At 44.7% G+C, this 27,074-nt stretch overlaps 1 protein-coding gene across 2 annotated transcripts in view; it reads left to right on the top strand.

The window, feature by feature from the left end:
- Positions 1-3,390: 3,390 nt before the first annotated feature.
- Positions 3,391-27,074, top strand: part of agrn (agrin) — a 385,222-nt gene continuing 361,538 nt past the window's right edge. The window contains exons 1-2 of one of the 2 annotated variants that reach the window (XM_067970302.1): positions 3,391-3,977; positions 16,051-16,312. In XM_067970302.1, coding sequence (XP_067826403.1) covers positions 3,780-3,977; positions 16,051-16,312 — 460 coding nt within the window. In that variant the 5' untranslated portion in view covers positions 3,391-3,779. The remainder of the gene's footprint in view (positions 3,978-16,050; positions 16,313-27,074) is intronic. The other variant, XM_067970303.1, reaches the window with a different exon arrangement.

Below are 27,074 nucleotides of genomic sequence, written 5' to 3'. Positions count from 1 at the left end.
CTGTGTTGCAGACAGAAAAATAGCTAAATGTCTTGGGAATCTGAAAATGGTAAATAAGAAAGAATATAAATATACATATATAACCTAGCGTTACATAAATACATGGAAAGTGCTCGTGTAGAAAACATTGTTACTGCATATAGAAAGTTTAGAGGCGGGAGATGAGGAAAATTTATTTTATTCAAAATTTGCAGGGCTAAGGGGAAAGAACAGCGGAGTGGGACTATTGGTAACTCTTTCAAAGAGCCAGCACAGGCACGATGTGCCGAATGGCCTCCTTCTGTGTTGTATGATTCTATGAACAGGGCTGAATCCCAGTAATCTGCAAGTTAAACCCCTTATTACAACGTTTGTCCTTCAATAAGTATTGCTGCCCACTCAGCATTGAAAATATCCTGCTTTCCACAGCCAGCAACACAATAGAATGGAGTTCCCTCCCTCCCAGTTCTTCCTTCCTTTTTCTCCCCTCCTGTCCTGAAGGCACTGATTCTTGCTTGGGATATAATTTCCTCTGGTACCTTGTTCAAGTCACTATTCTTCACAGGTAAGCCTAAACAGTGAGTGTCAGTATATTTGACTGTGGAGGACATCAGACGCACGCACACAACACTTTCCCAGTAAGAATCACTGGACACAATGACGTGCATTTATATAGCACCTTTGACATAGAAAAACATCCAAGATGCTTCACTAGAAGCATAAAGGAACATGGACGCCAAGCCAAAGTAAAAGATATTAGGAACGATTACCGAAGGCTTGGTCAAAGAGGTTAGTTCTAAGGGGGAAAGGCTGAGGGATTTAGAGAAAGAATTCCAGAGTGTGGACTTAGGTAGGTGTTGGCGCGTCACCAATGGTGGGAAACGGGGTGGGGGGGGGGGGGGGGTGGAGGGAATGCACAAAAGGCCTGAGTTAGAGGAATGGAGAGTTCGAGGGGGCGTTGTAGGGCCGGAGGGGGTTAAAGAAATAGGGAGGGGTGAGGCAAGAGTGATTTAAACACAAGAATTTGAGGCATTGGGAGCCAATTGAGATCAGCAAGGAGAAGGTTAATGGATAAGCACAAGTTGGGTGGCTAGGATACAAACAGTAGAGCTCTGGATAAACTGATTATAGAATAGAAGCAGGAATCCTGGCTTTTTTAAATTTTCTCTAGCCTAGGGATACTGAAGCTAACTGTACCACTCCAACTGTTGCCCCAGATGAGATAAGCTAATCCAGCACAGAACCAGGGACCATCTAGTCTATAAAGCTCAGCTACTACACTAATCCATGCCTTTACCCACTGAGCCATTGGGAAGTCAACAGGGTAGAGCTACTTTAAAAGAAAGTAATTTTGTGCTCAGAAGGCAAGAAACAAATTGGGTTTCATACTAATAGTTTCGATGCCATCTCAAAAGCTCAATGCGAGTATTTTCATGTAATTACTGTGATGGAGCATAGTGTCCCAGGGCTAGGGAGGGGAAAATAATCAGCCAGGTCTCCCATTCATGATTGCTCCTGCTGGAAGGTGTGGACATGGGGTGAGGACAAGTTTGAGCTTAATTCTTTTGCTGTTCACAGTCTAACAGCACGCATTGTTTAGAGGCATCGCACGGAGAATTGCACCTTGGGCAAAGTACAATAGGGTTGCTGCAGAGCTGTAGTTCCAATTGAAGTCAACATAAGGAGGGGAGAAGGAAAGAATGGACTTGTATTCCATGGGCATGACTAGTAATTCTAATACTCTCTTTACAGAAATCACAGATCTCTGTACATGGGGAGCATCATCTTTCTTCCAGTTTTCTCTGTCCTACCCTGCAGGCGCTGACAACAACAACTTGCATTTATATGGCACCTTTAACATAGTAAAACGTCCCAAAGTGCTTCACAGAGGTATTATCAAACAAACGTTGACACCCAGCCACATAAGGAGATATTAGGACAGGTGACCAAAAGCTTGGACAAAGAGACCAGTTTTAAGGAGCGACTTAAAGGAGGAGAGAGAGGTGGAGCCATTTAGGGAGGGAATTCCAGAGCTTAGGGCCTAGGCAGCTGAAGGCACGGCCACCAATGGTGGTGTGAAGAAAATCAGGGATGCGCAAGAGTCCAGAATTGGAGGAGTGCAGAGATCTCGGAGGGTTGTCGGGCTGGAGGAGGTTACAGAGATAGGGAGGGGTGAGGCCATGGAGGGATTTGAAAACAAGGATGAGAATTTTTAAATTGAGGCGTTGCCGGATTGGGAGCCAATGCACTGGTGTCCCTCCAATACCATACAAAGTAATTTTGAGCCTAAACAGTGTGTGTTGGCAGCCAATTAGAATCATAGAATATTACAGCACCGAAGGACATGTACTATCGAACAAGAATCACCCAATACAAGGAACCCTGGCTGTTTTATCTCACCCCAACTGATTTTTTTCTTCCTTGCCCAGAAATAATGAAGCCAATTATGACACTCCCACTGCTATCCTATCTGAGATCAGCTAGCTTAGCATGGAGAGGATCGAATCTGGGATCATCTGGTCTGTATGGATTAGTGCTACACTTGAGGGGGTCACTTTACTCATTAGGTCAATCGGGGATTTAACTAGTCTAGGATCTTTGCCAACACCCAGAGTTTACCAGCACTGAGAACTCAAGACACTGATATGAATACAATGGCAAGCGATCAGGCAAGGACACGAATCAGAAATCCTACAGTCACCCAGAGAACACAAGTCATCGCCGAGCAAATCAAACACATGACACATTTTCATCAGGCGACCGTGAGCAGTGCCAGTGAATACCAAGCATCCTCTCACTAATGCAAAAAGACCATTCGCACCACAAGGGTGCTATTGGTGCAAGCTTAAAACTGACGCAAGTTATGGAGCAAGTGAACCTAGATCCAGAATCAGAGCCCAGCCTAACAGTGGAGTTGAGAGGAGCGAGACTCTCCTGGAGGAGGAGATGGTCTCACTTTGCAGTCAAGTTTGCAGCCAATTCACACTCCACAAGTTTATTTTTTAGGTGAGGGGAGGGGAACCGAAACTGCCTCCTAAACTTATACTGTGCACCATTACTCACTGGTGCCTCTCCTTCGATCTCCTTAGGTTAGGTAAACCCGCCCCCTCCACCGACACTTCCACAAACTACAACTTGTATAACTAAACAAAACCCCCCATAGAAACACATATTGTATTGCGCTCCTCAATAGGGAGGAACCCCCAACCCCCCAATGAATTTATTATTTATCGCTAACTTCCACCTGAAAGTCTCTATAACTTCCATACCCATGGGGGGGTGGGGGGGTTGTGGAGTAGTCTGATCACGTCGGCGTGCGGTTATTGATTAACGCCCAGGTTTTTTAGCTGCATTTCCGGGGGGTGGCGTTTTAAAAAGCTGTGCAGCGGAGAGTGAGTGAAGTGAAGTGAGAGGGAGGTTGTAGACCGATCAGTATTCTGCAATCTGATTATGCAAATCTAAGAGCCCAGTGAGTGAGTGAGTGAGAGAGAGAGAACGAGCCTCAGCTTTGTGCATTCCGACTGAGCGCCGCTAGCTCAAGTTGGGAGAGGAACAAATCTCTTCTCCTCCTCCTCCCCATCCTCTCTCTCTCTCTCTCTCTTCCTGGGTGTTTGCAACAAAGTAGCAGCACCCGATGTCTTAAATCCGGCTGAGACCAAGAGTAGGAGCCGGGATCGGGGAATCAGCGAAAGCACCGAGCACACCAGACGCTCAATACTTGGTTATTTTAAGAGCCTTATTTTTTAATTTTATTTTTTTTCCTCTCTACTTTTTTTTTGTGTGTGTGTTTATCGGTGACCATGGGACGAGAAGGCGCCGAGAGGCGGATTTTCTCCATTCATCTGTTAGTCCTGCTGCCTCTTGCTATACATGTCTGCTGTTCTCTGTGCCCAGAGAAGGAGTTGGAGAGCAGGGAAGAAGAGGCGAACGTTGTTTTAACTGGAACAGTAGAGGAGATTATGAATGTGGATCCCGTTCACAATACCTATTCTTGCAAGGTAAGGGCTTGAGAGAGAGAGAATGTACTGGGTGAAGCTCACTGAAGAAACTTACTCTCTAATTAAGGGGTGGGGGGCGGAATATACAATACTTGTTGCATTTATAGTTCATCTTATCAGCATAGTTATTAACGCGTTTTATCTCGTTTAAATCTTACTTAAAGTAAAGGTTGCAGGGGAAGTTCATCATTGTTTCCGAGGGTTACAATACTATTATCAGACCGTGGAAAAGTACGGCCTTTTTGGTTTGAGGGCGAGCTAAATGTTACACCGTAATTTGTATTTTAGTGAAAGGTTCCCTTCTCTTGTATCTCCTGGGTTGTGGTAGGTTGGAGATTTTATTGTACTTTTTTTTTTAAAAAAAGCTACTTTCATTATTTAAAGGTGTTGATTGGATTACTAAAAAGATTAGGCGAAAGAGTTGGGATTATGTACAAGTTTTTTTAAAAAAAAGCTTTGTTGAAGTTTAGGAAAGTTCCAGGTTGTGTTGGATTTCACCTTTTCAGTAGGGTTACAATGACTAAACCATTTCTCCTGTAAAGTAGGGCTGGAGCATGCTGAAATTAACATGGCTGCAGGGCACTGAAACTTACAAAGACAAAATCTTTAAATACTGTAGCTGCAGGAACAACATCCCAAGCAGCCCTGCATAGGAATCCCGATCTGTACCAGTAACCAGTTTGTTGAGTGTTAATCACTTGTATTTCTGAGTGTACCAGACTGCAGCATTCCATTGAGATTGGTTCTACACTACATTAGACTTTCATTTTAAAATTGAAACTCAAACATTTTGAAAGATTATAGCTTTATAAGGATCATCTTTGGTTGACATCTTGTGGGCTGTAGCTGAGCTTTTTGGGAGGAAATCTGAACTTTGCTTTAGAATTAGACACTTTGACACTTTGAAAAAAAAAATCCCAATGGGCATTGAAATTTCTCAGTGTTACAGTATTGAAAGGGGAGAGGTCTTTCTCCTTTTTTACTCTGGTGCCTGGGCACCAGTTCTTAACTCTCAGAATTCAATGGTTCAATTTTAGGTAGACTATGAGTGGGTAGTTGGAGTGGCAGTCCGTGTGAAGCTTCTGTTCTGGTTATTGGTAGCGTAGAAGAGAAACTCTCCCAGTGGGGATTCCCTTGCGAGAAGCAAAATATACAAGTTCTTCCCAATTTGCTCCCCATCTCTCCTGAAGGTGGTGACTCATGCTGGATGCCCTCTGGTAACTCGCCTAACTAGCCGTTCTTTAATGCATGAGCCTTGACGGTAAGTGTCAGAAGACTATTTCAACATACTGGGACGTCACAGCCTGCTCTTAACTCTTAACTCACACATACATGCACTTATTTCAAGAGGAGCGGCTGGTGACCAAGTAAATAAAAACAGAAATTGCTGAAAGAGCTCAGCAAGTCAGGCAGCATCTGTGGGGAAAGTTAACATTTCAGGCCGAAGACCTTTCGTCAGAACTGCGTGTGGTAACCCCCCCCCCTGACATTTATGTTCATCCCCCGCCCCGTCCACCCTCACCCAGGTACACTGACATTATTTGATTTGCGCATAGTGGTGCCTCAGCTGAGATGAGCTAATTCATCACTGATCGAAACTGGACCGCATTGATCTGTATGGCTCCGCATTGGACTGAGTGAGCTATGGCAGAGGATCATAAAAGTATCTTGTCAATAATTAGGCTTTACTCTGTGAAGGATATCCGCAGAATGCTGTTTGAAGTAGTACTGATTTTGATCCAATTTATCTTGTCTCTCAAAGGTAGGAGTTTGTGTTGGGATATTGCTCCATAGCCACTGGCTTCCCTCCAGTACCTGGTGGGGTGTGTGTGTGTGTGGTAGGTGCAGGTTATCCTGCACAGTGCATGCACTTGTACAGCAGAGCTCACTGGATAGCGATCAGTGATGCTTCTTTTCGGCCCTCCTTAGCCCCTTGATTTGCAGGGGTTGGGGAACTCCTGAGGCCAGTTGTAGTACCCCTACTGCCACAGGCCAGTGAGTAGCCAACTCAACCTGGAGTAGGAATTGAAGCTGGGACTTGGAGGGGGTGCAGTGCAGATTCACCAGAATTATACTGGGGCTAAAAGGGTTAAATTACCAGGACAAGTTGCATAAGCTAGGCTCTGTATTCCCTTGAGTATAGAAGATTAGGGTGTAATCTAATTAAGATGATTAAAGGATTTGATAAGGTAGATAGAGAGAAACTATTTCCTCAGGTGGGGGGAGTCCAGAACAAGGGGGCATAACCTTAAAATTAGAACTAGACCATTCAGGGGTGATGTCAGGAAGCACTTCTTCACACAAAGGGTGGTGGAAATCTGGAAGGCTTTCTTCTCCTCTTTCTCTTTCCCCCCCCCCCCCCCCAAAAAAAAAGCTTTTGAGGATGGGGGTCAATTGTACATTTCAAAACTGAGAATGATAGAATTTTGTTAGGCAAGGATATTAAGGGTTACAGAACCAAGGTGGATAAATGGAGTTAAGATACAGATCAGCCATGATCTTATTGAATGGCAGAACAGGCTCGGGTGGCTGAATAGCCCACTCCTGTTCTTATGTACTCTCTGGTCTATATGGCTCTGCCTTTACCAATTGAGCCTTTGAAAGAAGCTGGCATCATTCCCTGCCATTCTGAGATCACGACCACACTGCATTGCCCACACAGGTGCCCGTAACATTCTGCCAATTCCCATAGGAATTATGGGCTGTTCCTTGTTTCCACTTTCTCTGCACAACTTGGAATTACCCTGCAACTAACGGCCGTTCCAGTTAGAACGACTGCAATTACAATGTGTGGTGTTTAGTTCCTTTTGGAAGCTGAAAAGTGTTTCAGCATTCAAGTTCACACTTTGCTCTTGTATTATGGTTACAAAAGCAAGTGCTTTGGGTAAGTCTGCAGGTAATCCTGAATAGCGTGAAATCCAGCAGAGAGCGCGAATGTCAACTCTTAATCCATCTTGCTTTTGCTTCCGTCCCATCTGTCCTGAAGGCGCTGGCTCCTTTTGGGGTACAGTTCTGTGAACTCCGGTTATGACCCTGTACCTCGCACAACTAACCATTCTTTGTGTGAACCTAGACAGTGAATCTTGGCGTGCAATGTGACTGGGTAGGGAACAACCTAGATCTTGACCCAGTTCTCATCACACACTTGCGTCCCTGGATAGCAATTGGGAGGGAACTGTGGTTACTCTAATACCACGTCATACGATGCATCATGCTAACTCTTATTAACCTTTGCATCACTCTTGCCTGCAAGAAGTGTTCACCCTCCATAAACTTCAGCTCGTCCAAAACTGCTGCCCATATCCTAACTCGCACCAAGTCGTGTTCACCTATCACCCCTGTGCTCGCTGACCTACATTGGATTCTGGTGCAACGCCTCGAATTTAAAATTCTCATCCTTATGTTCAAAGCCCTACAACCCCCCGAGAACTCTGCGTTCCTCCAGTTCTGGCCTCTTGTGCATCCCCGATTTCCTTTGCCCCATGATTGGCGGCCGTGCCAGAACCGAATAAAGGTCATCGACCTGAAACGTTAACTCTGTTTGTTTCTCCACAGATGCTGCCTCACTTGCTGGGTATCTCCAGCATTCTCTGTTTCCATTTCAATTTCCAGTATCCGCAGTATTTTGCTTTTGATCTAATATCTCCTTATGTGGCTCGGTGTCACATTTAGTCTGAATGCTCCTATGAAGAGCCTCGGGATATTTTACTAAGTTAAAGGTGCTATATCAATGCAAGTTGTTGCTGAGAAGTGTTTTGGCAATGACTGAACATTTTCAATATATTGAGACTTTTTAAACTTATACCCAGTAGCTGCATTGTGTTTGGTCACCAGGCAACTGAAAACACAGCATTAAAGTGGCAACACACGATTCAGCTCCAGCGATCAAAATACCACTTGAATTATAAGCAAATGGCCTCCAAGCCATCGGACTAGGGAGTGAAAAATTCAGCCCGCATTCCTGTTGCTGAATGCTGTCCAGTGACCCTTGCTATAAAGTGCAAGTGTGGGAACATTGGGTAAGGGCAGGATTGGGCTTGTCTGTCGGGGCCCACCACCTCCCCCCATCATTCCATGAGTAACACACTTGCATTACCCCGCCCAAGCTTCATCCATGAGCCGGGCAATGGCTTTTTGACAGGGGTGGGGAGGCACAACAGAGCCTAACCCTGTCCTTACCTGCCAGCAACACACCACTCCAGCACTGGATAACTATTAGGAGTGGGAATGGTACTCCCTTCTCTCTACCTCTCTCTCCTCTAAGATGTTCCTTAAAACCTACCTCTTTGATGAAGCTTTTGGTCACCTGTCCTAATATCACTTTTTATGTAGCTCGGTGTCAAATTTTGTCTGATGTGCCCTCCCCCAACCCCGGTCTGTGAAGCACCTTGGGATGTTTTACTATGTTAAAGGCTCTATATAAATGCAAGTTGTCATTGAGAGCCCTGACAAATTTATTGCCTCATCTCAACCAGCTTAAAGACTTGAGGTAAGCTGGTTGAGCTTACCTCAGATAGACTGGATGCAGGGAGGATGTTTCCCTTGGCTCAGGGGTCTAGAATGAGGAGTCTCAGGATACAGGGTAGGACTGAGATGAGGAGAAATTTCTTCACTCAGAGGGTGGTGAATCTTTGGAATTCGCTACCACAGAAGGCTGTGGAGGCCAAGTTACTGAATATATTTAAGAAGGAGATAGATAGATTTCTAGACACAGAAGGCATCAAGAGGTATGGGGAGAAAGTGAGAATATGATATTGAGATAGAGGATCAGCCATGATCATATTGAATGGCGGAGAAGGCTCGAATGGCCTACTCCTGCTCCTATTTTCTATGTTTCCACGTGTAGTGTAGTGCCCTGCCAATGCCCTTTGGTAATCTGAAGTAACTCAGCACAGACCAAAAAACTAAACTGGCAACTTCCTGATATGAATTCCTCAGTACCGTGCCATGTAATGTACTGGGGAAGTGCAATTTTTATTTTAGTCGGCAAAACTAGAGAGAAGATTCTAGTGATCACTGGGTAGAAGATGTGTTGCTATGTCGCAGAGGAATAGTGGTGATCCTTGCCCTGGGTACCAACAAGGGATCCACTCTAGAAGTAGATCTGATTTTATGCTTGTGGTTTCTTATGCTGGCCAAACTTTGGAATAAATGCAGCCTCCATTTGCACCGTGGGTAGTTATGGTGCATTTTTTTTACTTTTCGTATCCAGTTTTGGGACAGCAACAACCATCTTCATGCACCACACTCCCTCGCCTCACGCTGCTCTCCGCAGGCCCCTTGGCGATCAATGTGAGAAGTACACAAACTGTTCTGTGTGATTGGCGGAACAAGAAGCTAACCCAACCACAGCTCGTGAGGCCCACTTTAAAAAAAAAAAAAGTGGCTCCCTGATGCGGTCAGATGTCCAGAGGTTCCACCCTTTACCTCTGTAGGGTGGCGGGGGGGACTCCACACCAGCAGTCCACGGCCCTTTGCTTTCGGGGCAGGTTGATTGCAACATTTAACACAGGAAACTTCACTTCAGATCAGTTCCAGATTGATATGAAATGCAAATTTGGAGCCTGCAATCTGCACTAGGCTGGAGTGAGAAAATCCTTCCATTTACTTGTAAATCAATCCTTTTTTTCAAAAGTTGGCTTGGATTTCAGTTGAAGGATTGGAATAAACTCTTCCCAGCACTGTGTTTATGAGCAGCAGCTAAAAGTCAACCGCAACAGCATGAGACTGACCTCGTTCTAAATAAACACCTGAAAGAACAGTGATGAGAATTGACTTGACAGAAGGAAGAACTTGCATTTAGATGGCATTTTATCACATTCTCCAGATGTCCCAAAGCGCTTGACAACCAATAGATTACTTTTTGATGTGTAGTCACTGCTGTTATGTCAGCAAATGCAACAGCCAGTTTGCACACAGCAAGGCCCCATAGACAGCAAATGAGATGAATGATCAATTAATCTGATTTTGGTGGTGTTGGTTGAGGGAGGAATATTGGCCAGGACACTGGGAGAATTTCCTTTTTAAAAAAAAAAATACTGTACTTTATCTTTCACGACCATCTGAGCAGTCAGATGTGGGGGGGCATTGGTTTAAAGTTTCAGCAAGAAAATGCCTTCGATAATACAGCAACCCCTCAGTACTGCACTGAAGTGTGAGCCTAGATTATATGCTCAAGCCCCAGGGCAGGGCATGAACCTACAGCTCTCTTAGACGAGAATACTAACCAACAAAGCAAAGCTGACCTATGTGCTATGATAATATAATTAAATTATATGGCTGATTACAACTTTTTATTTTAAGTTTTTTTCTCCCCATCTCCCCTGAGGGTGCTGACTTGGGTTGTGGTTTAGAATCATAGAAGCTTACAACATGGAAACGGGCCCTTCGGCCCAACATGTCCATGTTGCCCATGATTCCAGGAGAGGCAGATGGTTCCTCTGTGCCTTGTCCAAGTGACCGTTTATCATGTGTGAACCTAGACAGTGAGTGTTGGCAGGTTATTTGACAGTTCCTTGGGGTGTAGCAGCCTTCCGGTACGACACCTACTTTTTTGTACGATCCTGGATAAACGTCATTTGACAATGGTGGGGCCAACACCGTCGGACCTGATCCTTTCCTCACCCAGTTTCCACACGCACATTTGAAGTAGGAACCATTGGATGGTGATCAAGGACAGGAACCCTAGATAACTTTTTGTTTTTCCGAGTGGAGTGGAGTGGAGTGGAGTGGAGTGGAGTGGAGTGGAGTGGAGTGGAGTGGAGTGGAGTGGGCTGTCAGTGGGGCGGGGCTGGTGGCTATAATCAGGAGAGCTGTATGTAGCAGAGCCTGTGTTTGCTTGGGCGTACTAAGCTGTAGAATGGTGGTAGGTAGGCAGTTCCCACTCTTGGACATGTAAACAGGGTGGTAATGAATAGACAATGCACTCTCGGAGACAGTATTTGAAACCAATCTACAAGTGCTTCTAAAAGTTTTCGGCTGGGACAGTAGTTGTGTTGGGGGGGGGGGTGATTAAAGGAACTACAGTTGCCCTTATTATTCTTGGCCTAGGTGGGGAAAATATCAGCCAATGTTTCTACTCTTGGCCAGTAGGTAGTGGCTTCGCTCAAAAGTGTGGTTGGATGTCTGGTGAGGACAAGATGAGGCTTCTCTGTTGAAACCCCTCCGTTGTCAAGTAACCCAATGACTCGCACTGTCTAGGCTCAAACGTGCAGAGCGGCTGCTTTGGTTCAATACTGCAGGGCCGCGGCTGTCTGTGGAATTTACTGCAGTGCGAGTCGGTGACTTTTTTGAAAAGGAATAGGAGAAAAAAACAGTAGTGAAACTATTTAAAAGTACTGCTTAGAGGGTTATTGGGACTTGGAATACTTTAACACAAGTGGCTGTTGAGACAGAGTCTAAACATCATTTAAAAGGGAATTGGATAAGTAATTGAAAAGGAAGGATATAAACAGACTTGGGGAAAGGGCAGGGAAATAGAATTAGAGGAGAAGGCTGCAGCTGAAGGGCTGGCACAGGTACGATGGGCCAAATGGCCTCATTTTACGTTGTAATTTCTATGGTTATTTAATCTTTACCAAGTTTTGAACAGTTTTACATTGCGGTAACTGCATTTAAAGAAGCAGACAGATTAAAAGTAAATTAATCTTGTTCTATTAGTGAAATGAAAGCATTGCTTTCTCTTTTGCCTCCACCATTGGTTTCTGAACTGAGATTGGCAGCTCAGAACGGTGGGTAACTGGGCTGAGTTAACATTCTAACCGTGAGCGATGGCAGTCTGACCTGTTGAACAACGTATGTGGCCTGTTAAGTGATGTGATAAATGGTTCTCACCTGCATCAAATCTAGAATTTATCGTGTTAGTGAGCTGACACAACTGGAACTCATTTCCTGCAGGTAATTCGAGGTTTCATTCTGTTGTGTTTTTTTTTCCTCTCTCCCACAAACAGCTGCACATTCGCCCTCATCAGTAGCGAGCATTAGCTGTCGCCATAGCAACTGCATCGCAACAAAGATTCTGGAGCAAGGACAATACTTTGGGGAGAGGGAGAAAGCTTTCTGATACTACAGTGGAGCCAGGGCCAGTTTCTAAACAAGACCAGGTCCCATGGAACTTTTTTGCCCATTTCTCAGTTTATTGCATCTTCAAAGGACAACTTCTGTGCCATTCTGAAAGCTCTGTGGTAAAGACGATGTGTAGTTTGAGCCGTACTGATTGAGAAAGCCCCCAGGTTCCATTGCCTGTCGGTGCTGATTTTTTTTTTCTGGGAAAGAACCTGGGATGCAACAACTGGCCTTGCAACCCTGGGCTAGTGAAAGGGCAAGGGGCAAAGGGTAAGAATGTAAGAAAGAGGAGCAGGAGTAGGCCATACAGCCCCTCGATCCAGCTCCGCCATTCAATCAGATCATGGCTGATCTTCGACCTCAACTCCACTTTCCCGTCAGATCCCCATATCCCTTGATTCCCCTAGAGTCCAAAAATCTATCAATTGCAGCCTTGAATATACTCAATGGCTGAGCATCTACAGCCCTCTGGGGTTGAGAATTCCAAAGATTCGCAACCCCCGAGTAAAGAAATTTCTCCTCATCTCAGTCCTAAACGGCCGACCCCTTATCATGAGACAATGCCCCCTAGTTCTAGATTCTCCAGCCAGGGGAAACAACCTCTCAGCATCTACCCTGTCAAGTCCCCTCGGAATCTTTTATATTTCAATGAGATCCCCTCTCATTCTTCACTCGAGAGTATAGGCCCATTCTACTCAATCATTCCTCATAGGACAACCCTCTCATCCCAAGAACCAATCTAGTGAACTTCCGTTGCACCTCCTCGAAGGCAAGTATATCCTTCCTTAAGTAAGGAGACCAAAACTGTACACAATACTCCAGGTATGGTCTCGCCAAAGCCCTGTATAATTGCAGCAAGCCTTCCTTACTCTTGTATTCCAACCCCCTTGCAATAAAGGCCAACATACCATTTGCCTTCCTAATTGCTTGCTATACCTGCACGTTAACTTTCTTTGTTTCTAAATCCTGTTCCCACTCCTGAAACAAAAACACACAGCGCTCAGCAGGCCAGGCAGCATCTGTGCAGAGAACAGTCGAGACGTTTTGGATATGGATTCTTCCTCAGAATCCACTCCTGACCACTTTTTCACTGATTTCTAGTGTAAATGTGTGTGGGTTTTGGGTGGGGACAGGATTTGGTCTTGAGTGATTCCTACTGTGGTCAAATAGCCTGCCAACACTTCTATCTATAATTGACTTTCACATTGCATTGGGGCTCTAATTCTAATTCAGTGTAAATGGGGGTGAATTTGAAACCCAGAGAGCCAGCTCAGATTCCAGAGCAGTTTTCAGTGCAAGTGGTTTTGCAGTAGGAATGGGCTATTAGTGTCTCTTTCATTGCCACCAGCGGTACTGGGGGGAAAAAGAATTACTTCTCGAGGTGGATCTTCATGACACCAGGGGCACTGGTGCCACCTTGGTCAAATGACTGCACTGCCACTGGAGTCAGGGCAACCTTCTCTGGCAATGGCATAATATGGCAGCAACAAGCCACATGCAAGAGATGGGAATTGTACATTTATGTATTGCTCTGCCACCATTTGCATGAGTCAGTACTAAATGACAGCAGTCCAGGAAATGGGTGTAATAGTTTGTCACCTGTGCGCTCTAGGGCTATATATTCTGCTCATCGACTATAAATAGGTGGATCCCTCCTCCGGCCTGCCCTTCCACACCTTGGATTTAAATGTCAGTTTGGCTCAATTGGTAGCAGTTTCTCAAGTCAGAGTGTTGTGGGTTCAAGCCGCCCTCTAGGACTTGAGCACATGATCGGGGCACTCCAGTTCAGGACTGAGGGAGTGCTGCATTGTCGCAGGTGCTGTCTTTCAGATGATACGATAAACTGAGGCCCCTGCCTGCCTGTTCAGGTGGATGTTAAAAGATCCCATGGCATTATTTGAAGTAGAACTGGGAGTTCTTCTGGTATCCTGACCAACATCACCAAAACTGATTTTAAGTTGTCGCTCATCTCATTTGCTGTTGCCAAATTGGCTGCCTCGTTTGCTTACAAAATAGCAAGTACACTGCAAAATGAATTATTTGGATGTGAGTGCTGTGGGACATCCTGAGGACATGAAAGGTGCTAATATAAAAGTTCTTCCTTTTTAAATGTCTCTGCCAATTTGCCAGAGGAGTTGTGCCTGGATCAAACACCTCTTTGCTTAGTGTCTCACGAACTGTGGTTTCCTGTTCTGTTTGCATCTCCCACATTTAAACAGTTGTGTGATGTTACACAGACACGCTTGCATTGCACTGTCGGTTGGATGAATTGCTTTCACGTGTCATTCATTGTCTTAACATGAACCTAGATGATTAGGGGTGGGGTGGGTATTGGATTGGTCTAAGTGGCATTCAGGACAAAAGCATCTCTGGTTTTTCTTTGCTTCCTGAAGGCACTGACTTTGAGTGTGGGTGCTGGCAACCTTCCAGTGCGCCACCTAAATGGTCATTCTCCGTGTGTTAGCCTAGACGTTGAGGGATGGACATCCTCTTTAGGGGGCTCGAGTGTAAGAGCTTGCTGGGACATAAACTCTTGATGCAAACTTGCACTTTTTTTTTTCCCTCCAATAAGTTTTGATGGGAGGAAAATTAGGTGTAGTTTGTGATAAGCACTTGGGTCGCACTGAATTCTTGCACCAAAGTTCTGAAGAGGAAAATCTCCCCCCTCACTCAGTAAGCTACTCTGTGGCGCAGGGCCATTACAAGTGTAATCATGATGTTTGTGCACAAGTCCTTTTCAACAGTACTCGCTGCGTACCGATGTTAGAAGTGGCTTCCTGCTCCATTCCTTAACTTGGAAAAACTGAGGGTAACAATAGTACTCACTGCCCTGACCGAGATCAGCTAGCTCAGCACCGGGATCAAGCCTGAGACTTGCCTGATCTGTGTGGCTCAGTACCACACTACTTGGTGTATTTACTTTGGGAGGGGCAGAAGGAGCATTGTGAGCACAAGACATGTGAAGACCTAACAATCTGCGCCTGAAAAAGAGGTCTTTTTATCAGATGCCTGTCAAAGCCACGAATAGTAGTGACAAGCCAGTGAGCGATTACTGCAGTAACTGTGTGAGTGAATTTAGGTGACAAATGGTGACATCAAACAGGATTGAATATTTAGCATTGAGATTCCTAAAGAGTGACTAGAGGGCAAAAGCTGGGTTGGAAATTACACCAAGCAAGATCCATGTGGGTACTGGCCATAGAGCAGTCACAGGTAAATGTTTAACCAAGCACAACCCTGGTGAAAAACGCTCCAGGGAACAAGGAGATAACTGAACCTAGGCAGAATGCCTGAATATCGGTAAGAATCAAAAGAGGCCAGGGACAGTCAGCAAGTGAGTCCCAAAGGACCAATATCAAAGTAAGAGATGAGCTGCTAGCTCCACTTATGGACCAGATAATAAACCAAATTTTTGTATCAAGAACAAGCAATTTAACAATAGTTTACTGGCATTCCAATATTGTAGCCTTCATGTAATAGTGCAAGAGGTTAAAAGAAAAAAGACTTGCATTTACATGGCGCCTTTTATGACCTTGGGATGTCCCAAAGTGCTATATAGCCTATGAAGTACTTTTGAATTGTAGTTACTGTTGTAATGTAGGAATCGCAGAATAATATAATTTACAAACAGCAATGTGGTAATGACCAGATAACCTGTTTGTGGTGATGGTTGAGGGATAAATATTGGGCAGGAATCCAGGGAGAACTCCCCTCCTCTTCTTCGAAATAGTGCCATGGGATCTTTTACGTCCATCTGAGAGGGCAGACGGGGCCTCGGTTTAACGTCTCGTCCGATAGACGGCACTCTTGCCAGTGCGGCGCTCCCCACTGGAGTGTCAGCCTAGATTTTTGTGCTTAAGTCCCTGGAACTCTCAACCTCCTGACTCTGAGGAGAGAGTGGTACCTGCTGAGACACGGCTCTGTTTAGTCTATAAATGCATCGTTACATGGAGATTTGACTCTTGCACTGACTGCTCAGAATTAATGTGTGTTCTGTTGTGTGTTGAAGGTGCGGGTCTGGAGGTACCTGAAAGGCAGAGAGACGGTGAGGAATGAGATCCTCGTCGACGGTGGGAATAAAGTGATGATCTGCGGCTTCGGTGATCCTTTAATTTGCGACAATCAAGTTTCCACGGGCGACACACGGATTTTCTTCGTGAACCTGGCGCCGAAGACTATGTGGCCGGCTCACAAAAACGAGTTGATGCTCAGCTCCAGCCTCATGAGGATTACTCTTCGAAACCTGGAGGAGGTGGAGAACTGCGTGGAAGGTTTGGACCTGTTTATTTTTCCTTTCTTTAGTTTGTGTTTGTTTTGTTTTTCCCACCCCATCTCTCCAGATCTCTCCCTCCCCCCGACACCTGGGCTCAAGTGCCCCTTCCTCATGTGAGGAATTACTTCAGTTTAAAATACGTTGAAAGTAATGCCAATCGGCAGCTTTCATGCTGAATGTTGGCAGGTAGCTCCAATGTGGAGGATGTTGCAGCTGAGCCTGTTTGTATCTTCATTCCAACATACTCACAGGTGCATTTTCCCATACCGTTCACTGACTAGGGATCAGACGTAGGGAACTTTGTAGTTGCCCCCTTTGTAGAGGCGCGGGGACCAATAGTCAAGCTCCTGCTCCTGCACATGATGTGCTTTGAACACACCAAGAGACTCAATAAGGCTCTATCTAAACTACATTTGAAGTGAAGTCACCATTTTGTTATGTAGCAGCCAATTTGCACGCAGCAAGGTCCCACTCACTGTAATAAGATAAACGTCCAGTTAATGTGTGTTTTGAGGGGGGATTGTTGGTGAGGACAACTGGCGAACTCCCTGCTCATCTTTGAATAGTGATATGGGATCTTTTACCTGAGCAGGTAGACGAGACCTTGGTTTAACATTTTACCACCTCTGACAATGCAGCACTCCCTCAGTACTGAAGAATTGTCATCTTATGTACCCAAGTCCTAGAGTGGGATTTGAAGATGACTTTGAGGCAAGAGTGCGACCAACTGAGTTAAGCTAAGTTAGGGGGAAGGGGGTAAATCTGGTAGGGGGTGTTCTGGTTATGATTGCGATCCAGTGACCCCCTGCTGGAAAGCCTGCCTACGTGCAAGTCAGCTCAGAACAGAACTGGGCTTGTCTATCACTCCTCCATCTGTGGCATCAGCTGGCTGTCCACGTCTAGGCTCACACACAAAGAATGTCCGCTTGGATTGGAAATGAGAGGGTTACCAGAACTTGTAGAGGTGTACCAGAGCAAGAGGAAGGAATAAAAGAGATGGTAACTGGGGGAGGGGGGGGGAAATTAAAGGCAAAAATGAATCTTGAAATTAAGGTGTTGTCATTTTTGCCTGTCCTAAAAATGGCAACTCTGTTCTATTCAAAAATCAAGTCCAAGTACATGAAAACTTCTGGTTGCCTCAAGACTAGTGAAAATAAATTGGGACCTTTTGAATTGAAGGTGGACGGATCAAGCAGCCAAAGACTTATTCTGTAACATTGGGATCACCGCTGATGCACTGGAGATTACTGCAATTAGCTGAGAAAGCTGTAAAAAATGCCTTTAGAATTGAGATTGATCATAGTATATATTTTTGTTCAAAGGCTGTAATTTAATTTTCTGCTCAGACTCCCAAGCTGTAATTGTGCACATTATAAACCAGTCAGAATTATATGAAGTAAATCTTTTCCTCTCATCATAAAATTTGGTTTATGAAAAATTCATATTTCTTTCAAACCTTTTTATAGAAGAAAATTGATGGAATCCGATGTTTTCTGTAGATTAAATGAGACAGTTACAAAGCAGTAACGCAGTTAAGAGGTTCTGATATCCCAAAGACTGTGCATGTTGCTGTGATCTTCATTGCTGTTTATCGCCCTTTGTTGCTGTCTGCTTTTTAAAAAAAAATGGTTGGTTGCTTCCTTTCCTGAAGGCTCTGATTCTTACAAGGGTATGGTGGCCTTTCCTCATGAGTCTGGAGAATGAGGCTATTTGACCATGTGAGGGCATCGCTGATTCTGTCCTTGCCTCACATCTGCACAGGCATGATTTTCAGCAAGAACCACTGGAGAATGAACAGGAGTGAGAACTGCGGCTGTTGTCCCTTTGTCTCATCTCCTGTGCCCAAGGATACTGAAACTAACTCGGTGCAGTTCTGAGCGAGTGCTGCATTGGCGGAGGCGCTGTCTGTTGGATGAATTGTTAAATCGAGGAACTGTCTGCCTGTTTGGTGATGTGATGTTGGTTGAGAGATAAATATTGGCCAGGAGACTGGGGAGTACTCATAGAATCATAGAAAGTTACAGCATGGAAGGAGGTCATTCGGCCTATCATGTCCGTGCCGGCCGAAAAAGAGCTATCCAGCTTAATCCCACTTTCCAGCATTTGGTCCGTAGCCCTGTAGGTTACGGCACTTCAAGTGCACATCCAAGTACTTTTTAAATGAGTTGAGGGTTTCTGCCTCCACCACCCTTTCAGGCAGTGAGTTCCAGACCCCCACCACCCTCTGGGTGAAAACATTTCTTCTCCGCTCCGGTTTATCCTTCTACCAATTACTTAAAATCTATGTCCCCTGGTCACTGACCCCTCTGCTAAGGGAAATAGGTACTCCCTATCCACTCTATTTAGTCTCATCATAATTTTATATTCCTCAATTAAATCTCCCCTCAGCCTCCTTTGTTCCAAAGAAAACAACCCCAGTTTATCCAATCTTTTCTCATAGCTAAAATTCTCCAGTCCTGGCAACATCCTTGTAAATCTCCTCTGTACCCTCTCTAGTGCAATCACATCTTTCCTGTAATGTGGTGACCAGAACCGTACGCAATACTCAAGCTGTGGCCCAACCAATGTTTTATACAGTTCTAGCATAACCTCCCTGCTCTTATATTCTATGCCTCAGCTAATAAAGGAAAATCTTCTTTGAATAGTGCCATTGGATCTTGTATGTCCACCTGAGAGGGCAGACGGGGCTTTAGTTTAACATCTCATCTGAAAGACGGCACCTCCAAAAGTGCAGCACTCCCTCAGTGCGGCACTAAAGTGCCTAAGTAATGTGCTCAGTCTCTGGAGTGAGACTTGAACCCACAATCTTCTGACTCTGAGGTTACAGTGCTACTACTGAGCCATAGTTAACACAATATATTAGCAACTCCTCTTGGTTCACCAAATTGGCACAGGCTGGGTATTGTACCTGGCACCAACCGGTCTGTATGGCACAATACTACAGTGAGTGAGTGGTGAGAAAATAACCAATTTGTCAAAGGAGCTCTGTAGTAAGTGATTTTCAATGCAACACTTCAGTTACAGCAGTGACCATTTTGTACCCAGTACTCGTATTCTGTGTATCTGTGCTTCCCTCGTTAGATTGTGGAAAGAGTCAGTTTCAACTGTGGCCTCGCCCCTCCCTATCTCTCTAACCTCCTCCAGCCCTACAACCCTCTTCCAATTCTGGTCTCTTGCACACCCCGATTTTCTTCGCTCCACCAATGGCAGCCGTGCCTTCAGCTGCTTAGGCAATAATCCCTGGAATTCCTTCTCTAAACCTCTTTGCCTCTCTACCACTCTCTCCTCCTTTTAAAACCAACTCCTTTGACCAAGCTTTTGGTCACCTGTCCTAATATCTCCTTATGTGGCTGTGTCAAATTTTGTCTGATAACGCTCTGGTGAAGTGCCTTGGGATGTTTTACAATGTTAAAGGCGCTATATAAATGCAAGTTGTTGTCTTGTTCCTCATTATTGTTGAAATTGACTCTTTCCGCGCCCTGTACTGACTTTTGTTTTACAATATTGGTCCATTATCTCCCTCACCATGACCCAGGTGTGCAGAATTCATTTTATGAGTGGAATTATTTGGTTTGCAAGCTGCTTCTCAAATTAGGTTTGTTGAGTGGTTGGCTTGGAGGTAAGATGAAATATGATGGATGAAAGGAAGAACTTGTGTTTATAAAGCACCATATGTCCTTGGAGCATCCCAAAGCACTTCACAGCCAATGAAATACTTTGAAGCAGCTAATTTGCACACATCAAGGTCCGACAGACAAAAATTAGATGAATGAGCAGTTACTGTTTTTCTACGGTATTAATTGAGGAATATTGACCAAGGCAGCTTCTCTGCTGTTTGAATAGTGCCATGGGATCTTTTATGTCCACTGGAACAGGCAGGCGGAGCCTTGGTTTAATGGCACCTCTGACAATTGAAGCACTCCACTGTCGGTGTAGATTATGTGCTCGAGTGGTGTAGTAGGGAGTGGAGCCACAACCTTCTGACTCGGGCCAGAATGTTGCTAAGAACTGAAACTAAGTTGACTCCTTCCAAATACTTCCCCTCCATGTGCCATTGGGGGCTTAACTATTGATCCAAGGATAGTAGAAGTTGAATTTGTCAACATGTTCAAAGGGCATTATTGCCCACACGTTCACTTCGATATGCGGAGGAGCAAGTTTTCCTTCTAAAGCCTGCAATTTTGAGCTCTAATACCCCAGCAACCAACTTATTCACCTGTTGAATGCAGGTTTGAGCCCTGACTTTGCTGTTTAGTAGGCAATAGAACAAAGTGTGTTTGATTTATGGAGGGTGGGGGGAGGAATGCACTGCCCGCTTTGGTACAGAGCTGAAAGGTTCTCTGGTTCCAATACCAACCTGTGCTTTGTGGGGTGGGACAGTAGTAGGGATGCTACAATTGGTGCTTGAGCTGTAGCCTGCATACAATCACTGCTATCACAAGCACTGGCTTAACCCATGTAGTCTTTTGTTGCTGCATCTTTAACAAAATAGTTTCTTTTATATTTTTCCTCTCTCCCTTCAGAATAGGCAGATGAGGGGGAGAAAGTGACTTGTGTGGACTATGAATCTTTGCTAACACCTCTGATATCCAAGTAGCAGTTTCATATGTGTGCCTAGGCAATGAGTTGCTGGTAAGCTTCTGAGATGCGTCCAAACCTGTCATCCACCGATCTCCACATGCCCTTCCCAATAGGGGTTACTGGATGTTGATCAGGAGTGGGAAACCCTGACTGTTTCTTACCTCCATATCCCAGGAAGATGAGACCAATTGGAAGCACCCCCCCCCCCCCCACACTTCTGCCACTGCAAGGAGCAATTAACTGGGCACAGACTAGGGATGGAACTTAGGGCCGTTCTGATGTGTGTGATTCAGGATCACAGTGGGCAGTGTATTCTGCATTCCCCTCACCCCCAAAATCATGAACACCTCTGTTCTATTGCTCACTAATTGGTAAAGTCCACGCTATAGTCTATATTCAGTGAATGAAATGGTGTGCAGGGATATTGGAGCGGTCATCAGCAGAAAGACTGTCCCTCGGCACACGGGCAGTAGTCAGTCGGTTTCTGCAATACTTGGATCAATAGTTAAGTCCCTAATCTACAGCTACGTCATTTCACGTGAATGTCTATTATGGAAGGAGAGGAAAGGGCACAGAATCTTCCTTCAAATGAAGTCTTAGTGCTCCAGTTCTGAACAAGGCTGAGTTGGTGTATTCCATTAACTCCAAATGAGATCATCCAAGCACTGATTAGAATCTGGGCCAGGGATTTAACTCTTCAAATTCCTAGTAGGAGACCCTCGCTACTAATATAGATTAGTGAAGCTGAATTACTTCAAGGAAACAAGATTATCTGTGTAAAGGGTAAACCACCTCCCTTACCAGCTCAGGACCTGTATCATGACCTGCAAACACTTCACACTTGACAGGTTCCTTTTGATGTGTATATATTTTTTTAAGTGGTTTCAGGTTTTGTTACATGAGTTCTGATTTGAAGGAGATGGAAAATTGGACTAAAAGTTCCAAGTGTTATCAAAGTGACCACTGATATGGAAGGGAAAATCTAATCCCTGTTTGTACCATTTGCCACCTGACATATGTGCTATTTTAGCTCTGGTATGTATTTTAAAGCTTCCAGTGAATGTGAAATCACGTCATTAAACTAATTGTCAAACAACATTTGATTATATTAGCTGATTAAAGCTTGACTTGTCATGTGATAGGTGGCGAATCGAGGAATATCCTTGTATGTGACAGGACAGGAGGTTCAAACCAGCAAAAGGCAAATTTAGCAGTAGTGTCGGGAAGCTCATCTCACAGTGATCAACACAAGGCACGGACTTCCACTAGGCTAGTGGAGGCAAAAACCTTAAACTCCTTTTGATGTGCTTCTACTTTTGGGGCTTGTTCAGTTTGGATTGCAGGAGCATGGAGCCATGCACTGGCTCCCCATGTTTTACATTGCTCTAGAATTCTTTCCCTAAACCCCTCTGCCTCTCTGTCTCACTCTCTCTCCTCCTTTTAAGACGCTCCTTAAAACCTACCTCTTTGACCAAGCTTTTGGTCACCTGTCCTAATATCATCTTGTGTGGCTCAGTGTCAAATTTTGTTTGATAACACTCCTTGTGAAGTGCCTTGGGACGTCTTACTATGTTAAAAGTGCTATATTAATGCAAGTCGTTGTTGCTAAATCCACTCCCTTTATTCTGGAGCAACAGACTGCAGTGTGATCTGCAATTCTGCTGCCAGGAAAGGGAGGCCGATTTTAGCTGTGTGAATATGAAGAGCGTATTTAGGCACTGATTCCTCCCTTCCCAAATCCAAGCAAGTTCCATTTCACGTGTACCTAAAGTAGCTGGATGGGATGATTGGAAGAGGTGGGTGGAGGGGACTTTACTCTGGATGAATAAGCCAAGATGGACTCTCTGATCTGTATCTGCCTTGAGTTGCTACCTGATGGCTGACTTGCTACAGTGCTGCTGCTTGTTAGTTGTGCAAACAATGCTGCTTTAATGAAATGTTATGAATGGGTGTGAGCGATTTGTTTCTCTGGCCTGTCAGTGCTACATAGCTGGATGGATTTATTTTCAGGGAAGCTGTCCTGTTGACTTGTTTCTTCAGTTGATGGGCTATCATCTTCAATCAGGATATGTACAAAACACATTCCCTGATCAGTTTCTACTTGCCAACAAGTCTATTGGAATCCCTAGTATAATCTATAGAATTGGTGCTCTATGCCTAAAGTATGCGTATATCTCACACATTATAGATTGTTAATTTTTAGGAAAAGACACTAGCCCTAAAATGAGTCCTGCTTCTATTTCTCCACTCCCCTTCGTTAAAGGCATCGACTACTTGGTGGATTCGAGCTCCAGGGCTCTGCTCACCTTCTTGTCCTCTGGAACCTTGCCCCCGATGGCTGTCATTTGATGATGAGCCTTGAACGTTGCCACATCCTTCAAGTGGAAGGGGATGGGTTATTATGGCTGAGCCAGATCCTGTCCACAAACGCCAATGGATTCAACAAAGCATGTAATTGCGAATAACAAAAACTGGGAAGAATCTTCAGTTTTTTCTTTAAAACTCCTACAAAAACCTTAGGCACCTTTCCTCTTCCCTCCTGTTGTAGAGATGCAGACTCTTGCTGCAAGTCCAGTACCTCAGCTACGTGATCCATTCTTGATGCAAGGAGTCTTACAACACCAGGTTATAGTCCAACAGCTTTATCTGAAAGCTTGTGATTTCAGATAAAGCTGTTGGACTATAACCTGGTGTTGTAAGACTCCTTGCATTTGTCCACCCCAGTCCATCACCGGCATCTCCACATCATGGCTACATTCTTGATGCATGAGCGTAGGCAGCCATGGTGAGGCAGGAGGAGCATCACAACCTAACCCTAACCCACCCTCACTGATGTCTGTAGAGAAACTTTCCAGTGCAGATCCTTGAATAGTGATCAGAAATGACTTCCAGCAAAATCCTGGAAATAAGCAGCGGTTGTGTCTGAAAAGAGAAAAGATAATTTAACTGTAGACCCTTCAGTTTATTTTCCTTTTCTTTTAGATGTTTTGCATTGAGGCCAGTGACGACACAGGAGTAGTTTCCAATGTATAGGTCTTACTCTGATGGCTATAACCTGAACATAAATCTGGTTTGCAGTGGCCCTTCCTGGCAGCTGGTCTTAACAAATGTGGCACGCTTACCTTTTGGGTTGCAGTCAGCTTGGTGAGGTGGATGCATCAGAAACCAGAGGTGCAGGTCTCGTAATGTGAAAGCAGCTCTAGTCTATCTTGTGTCAACAGTGACTACAATTCAAAAGTAATTAATTGGCTTTGGGACATCCTGAGGTTGTTAAAAGGTGCTATATCAATGCAAGTCTTTCTTTGTTTTTTTTCCACTTTTTTTTCCCCCCACTCCTTTTTGTCCTGCAGACACTGCATTGCTCTTGCCCCAGTTGGGATGACTTTACTCAGACTGGGGATTAAACCATGGATATTCCTGCTCTAAATTGCTCTCCACCACACCATCTGGTGCATTTGCCCCTTGAGCCATCAGGGATTCTGGCCATGGTTTTGCTTCTCTAAACAACAAAATGAATTAAATGGAGTTGGCCACTAATTTGTAATAATGAGGATGAGACTTTTTTTGTTCTTTGCTGTGTGCTTTGGCAGAGAAGTAGCATCAATCGAATTTTAAAGTACAGTGTGGTATAAATTACATTGATGATTGTGCCCATACGTTGGGGGTGGGGAGAAACATAATGTAAAATATGATCCAGCCTTTCTAGAATGGGAATCACCTTCTTTCATACATGGTCACTAAGCTTTGGGGGTTTTAGCCACTAATCCTGTAATGCAGAACATTGATGAAAATCCAATTTAAATAAAGTATTGGCTGGTTTAAATTAACTGCACGTTGTGCTTCTCAGGAAATAACATTGGGAGTGCCGACTGATTGTAGCCACTCTTGCTGAGATCAACCAACTCAACAGCAGCTTCCATTTATTTAGGAACTTTTTAATGTAGCAAACCTCCCAAATTGTTTCACCTGAGGAGATATGGACAGCAGACAATGGTACAAGAGATGACTGAAAGCATGGCGCAGACTGAGAATTAAATTTGGGGCCTTCCTGGTTTGTATGACTTCGTTCCACCCTCGGCAGTGCACTTGCTATCGGGACCCTGATCCAGAATGAATAAGTGTGTAAAACTGGTTAGCAGTATCTCTCTTCTGTTGCTGTGCTCTGCTGCTTATTTCATGCCTTGTTGAAGAGCTGGCATTAGAGATGGGCTCCAGTCCAAATGTTTCCCCTGCAACACAGCTGAACAATCCCATAGATTAGTTGAATTTGCTGCAAATCCTTTGGTTAATTGGATGGAAAGTTTGCTTGTGTTACCTCCTGTCTATGTGAAAATCCTTAAGCCAGGGGTGTCTATTCTGTGGCCTGTGGGCCTATGCAAACTCCAAGCCCTGGAAGTTTAACACTCAAAGACGAGACAACTCGGTCCCGTTTGTACTTATAAGAATAGATTTTTTTTTTCCCAAGCTCTCTGCCGTGGTGAGTTTACCTGCTTTGTCACAAGCACTGATTGATTGGGGAATAAATGAACGCCTCGGACTTGCGATTTCCTGACTTGTGGCGGGCCAGGTTCCTCGGCCTGCGCAAGGACTCTGAAACGTGGCCTACTATTTCTTCTTTACTGGTTTGTCCTGCTTTGACTTTTGTGGACCTGGAGATTTAGTGCTATTGCCTCATTTAAATCGGAATACTGAGATCAGCAACTTGAGATAGAATAATGCAATCATGGATTTGAAGATTATTTATGTGGCCATCAAGGTTCCATGGTATGCACTTTTGTGGTACATGGAGGCAGTACCATCATTAGGCATCTACGTTGCTCAGTGTCTGGGTCCCAGCTTCCAACCCTCCAGGTCATGATCTGTCCGTGCTACAAGAGCTCCACTAGTGGGTAATGAAAAGCCATGACCTGGAAACAGTGGGACACAAGTTCCATTTTTCTATACCCTCATCCCTCAAATGCTGAGGTAGCACCAAGTCATTCAGGTTAGAGGGAGAGTTGAGTTAACTACTTGCTGAGTTAACTAATCTCAGTCGGTAAAGCTATTGGGAATGAAAATTGGTCTAATAACCCTTGTAATACGTGTTCATGAGACACCAGACGAGGACGCAATCGAGCTGTGATGTCAGTTAGCTCACTACCTAGACTCGCGCATTAGGAATGGCCGCATAGGTGAGGTGAGTGAGAGATTCTGGCATCTGTGGAACTGTCCTGTAGCACGAGCTGGTAATTTCAAGAGGTGAGACAATTATGGGGGGAGGGGGGAAGAAATGAGGGAGCAAGGAATATAGTGGAGCATGCAAAAATTGAGTGGGTAAATTAACTTAGGTTTTACCTCAAAACACGCGCTTTGTTTTAAAATTGGTTCATATACTGTTGGGCAAAATCTTTTACTTTTTAAAAGCCCAGTAACTGGCTGCTTTCGGGGAAATCCTGAAAGGTGAATTGAGCGTTGACCTGATACAACTTCATTCAGTGATCCCATCAGCTGGGAATTGGTAAGACTTGCATGTTTGAAATTCCTGCTGCTTTATCAGAATTTGCATATGATAAGAACAGCCAGCTGAGGCCACGAGGCTTGACCTGAGGCTTCCAAATTAAAGGCGGTATTGGAGGGAGAGTGATCACTGGGCTCGTCTTTCTCTCCCTCACCTCCTGGTAGCATTGGTGGAGACTTGGGGCGCATCAAGGTTACTTCCTTTTATGCCACAGTTGGTGCATGAAATGGCGGGGGGGCGGGGGCGAGTGAGGGAGGACTAGCTTGGAAAAGGAAAGGTTTTATGCATGACTGACTTAACCAGTTTCCCTCAAAGGTATTAATGGACAAATGCAGTATCGGTTTTATTCTTGGCCTGTGATAAGTTAGTTGATAAGAGTTGGGGAACTGCAATCGACCTTGCCATCTCTGGACTAGGAAGGGGGGAAAATGAGCTTGGGTTCTTGCTGCTGACTGCTTAATACTAGAAAGTCCATCTATATGAACCGTAGGTTAAGGCAGGATTGGTCTTGGCTGTAATGCTTTGCATGATCACGGATTCAGTGTCCAGGCTCTCCAGAGCTGAAACCGAGGCTCTGCCAGTACAGTATTACTAGCGGGGAGTGCATGATGGAGAATCGGAGCTTATCGTGTTATAACCCTGTCTCTGATTCATGTCTGGCAGGGCTTCATGCTCGAACTTG

Source organism: Heptranchias perlo, chromosome 32 (genome assembly GCF_035084215.1).
Source record: "Heptranchias perlo isolate sHepPer1 chromosome 32, sHepPer1.hap1, whole genome shotgun sequence".
NCBI classification, from domain to species: Eukaryota; Metazoa; Chordata; class Chondrichthyes; order Hexanchiformes; family Hexanchidae; genus Heptranchias; species Heptranchias perlo.
The sequence above is the reverse complement of the archived record's forward strand: the minus strand, read 5'-3'. Positions and strand labels throughout refer to the sequence as shown.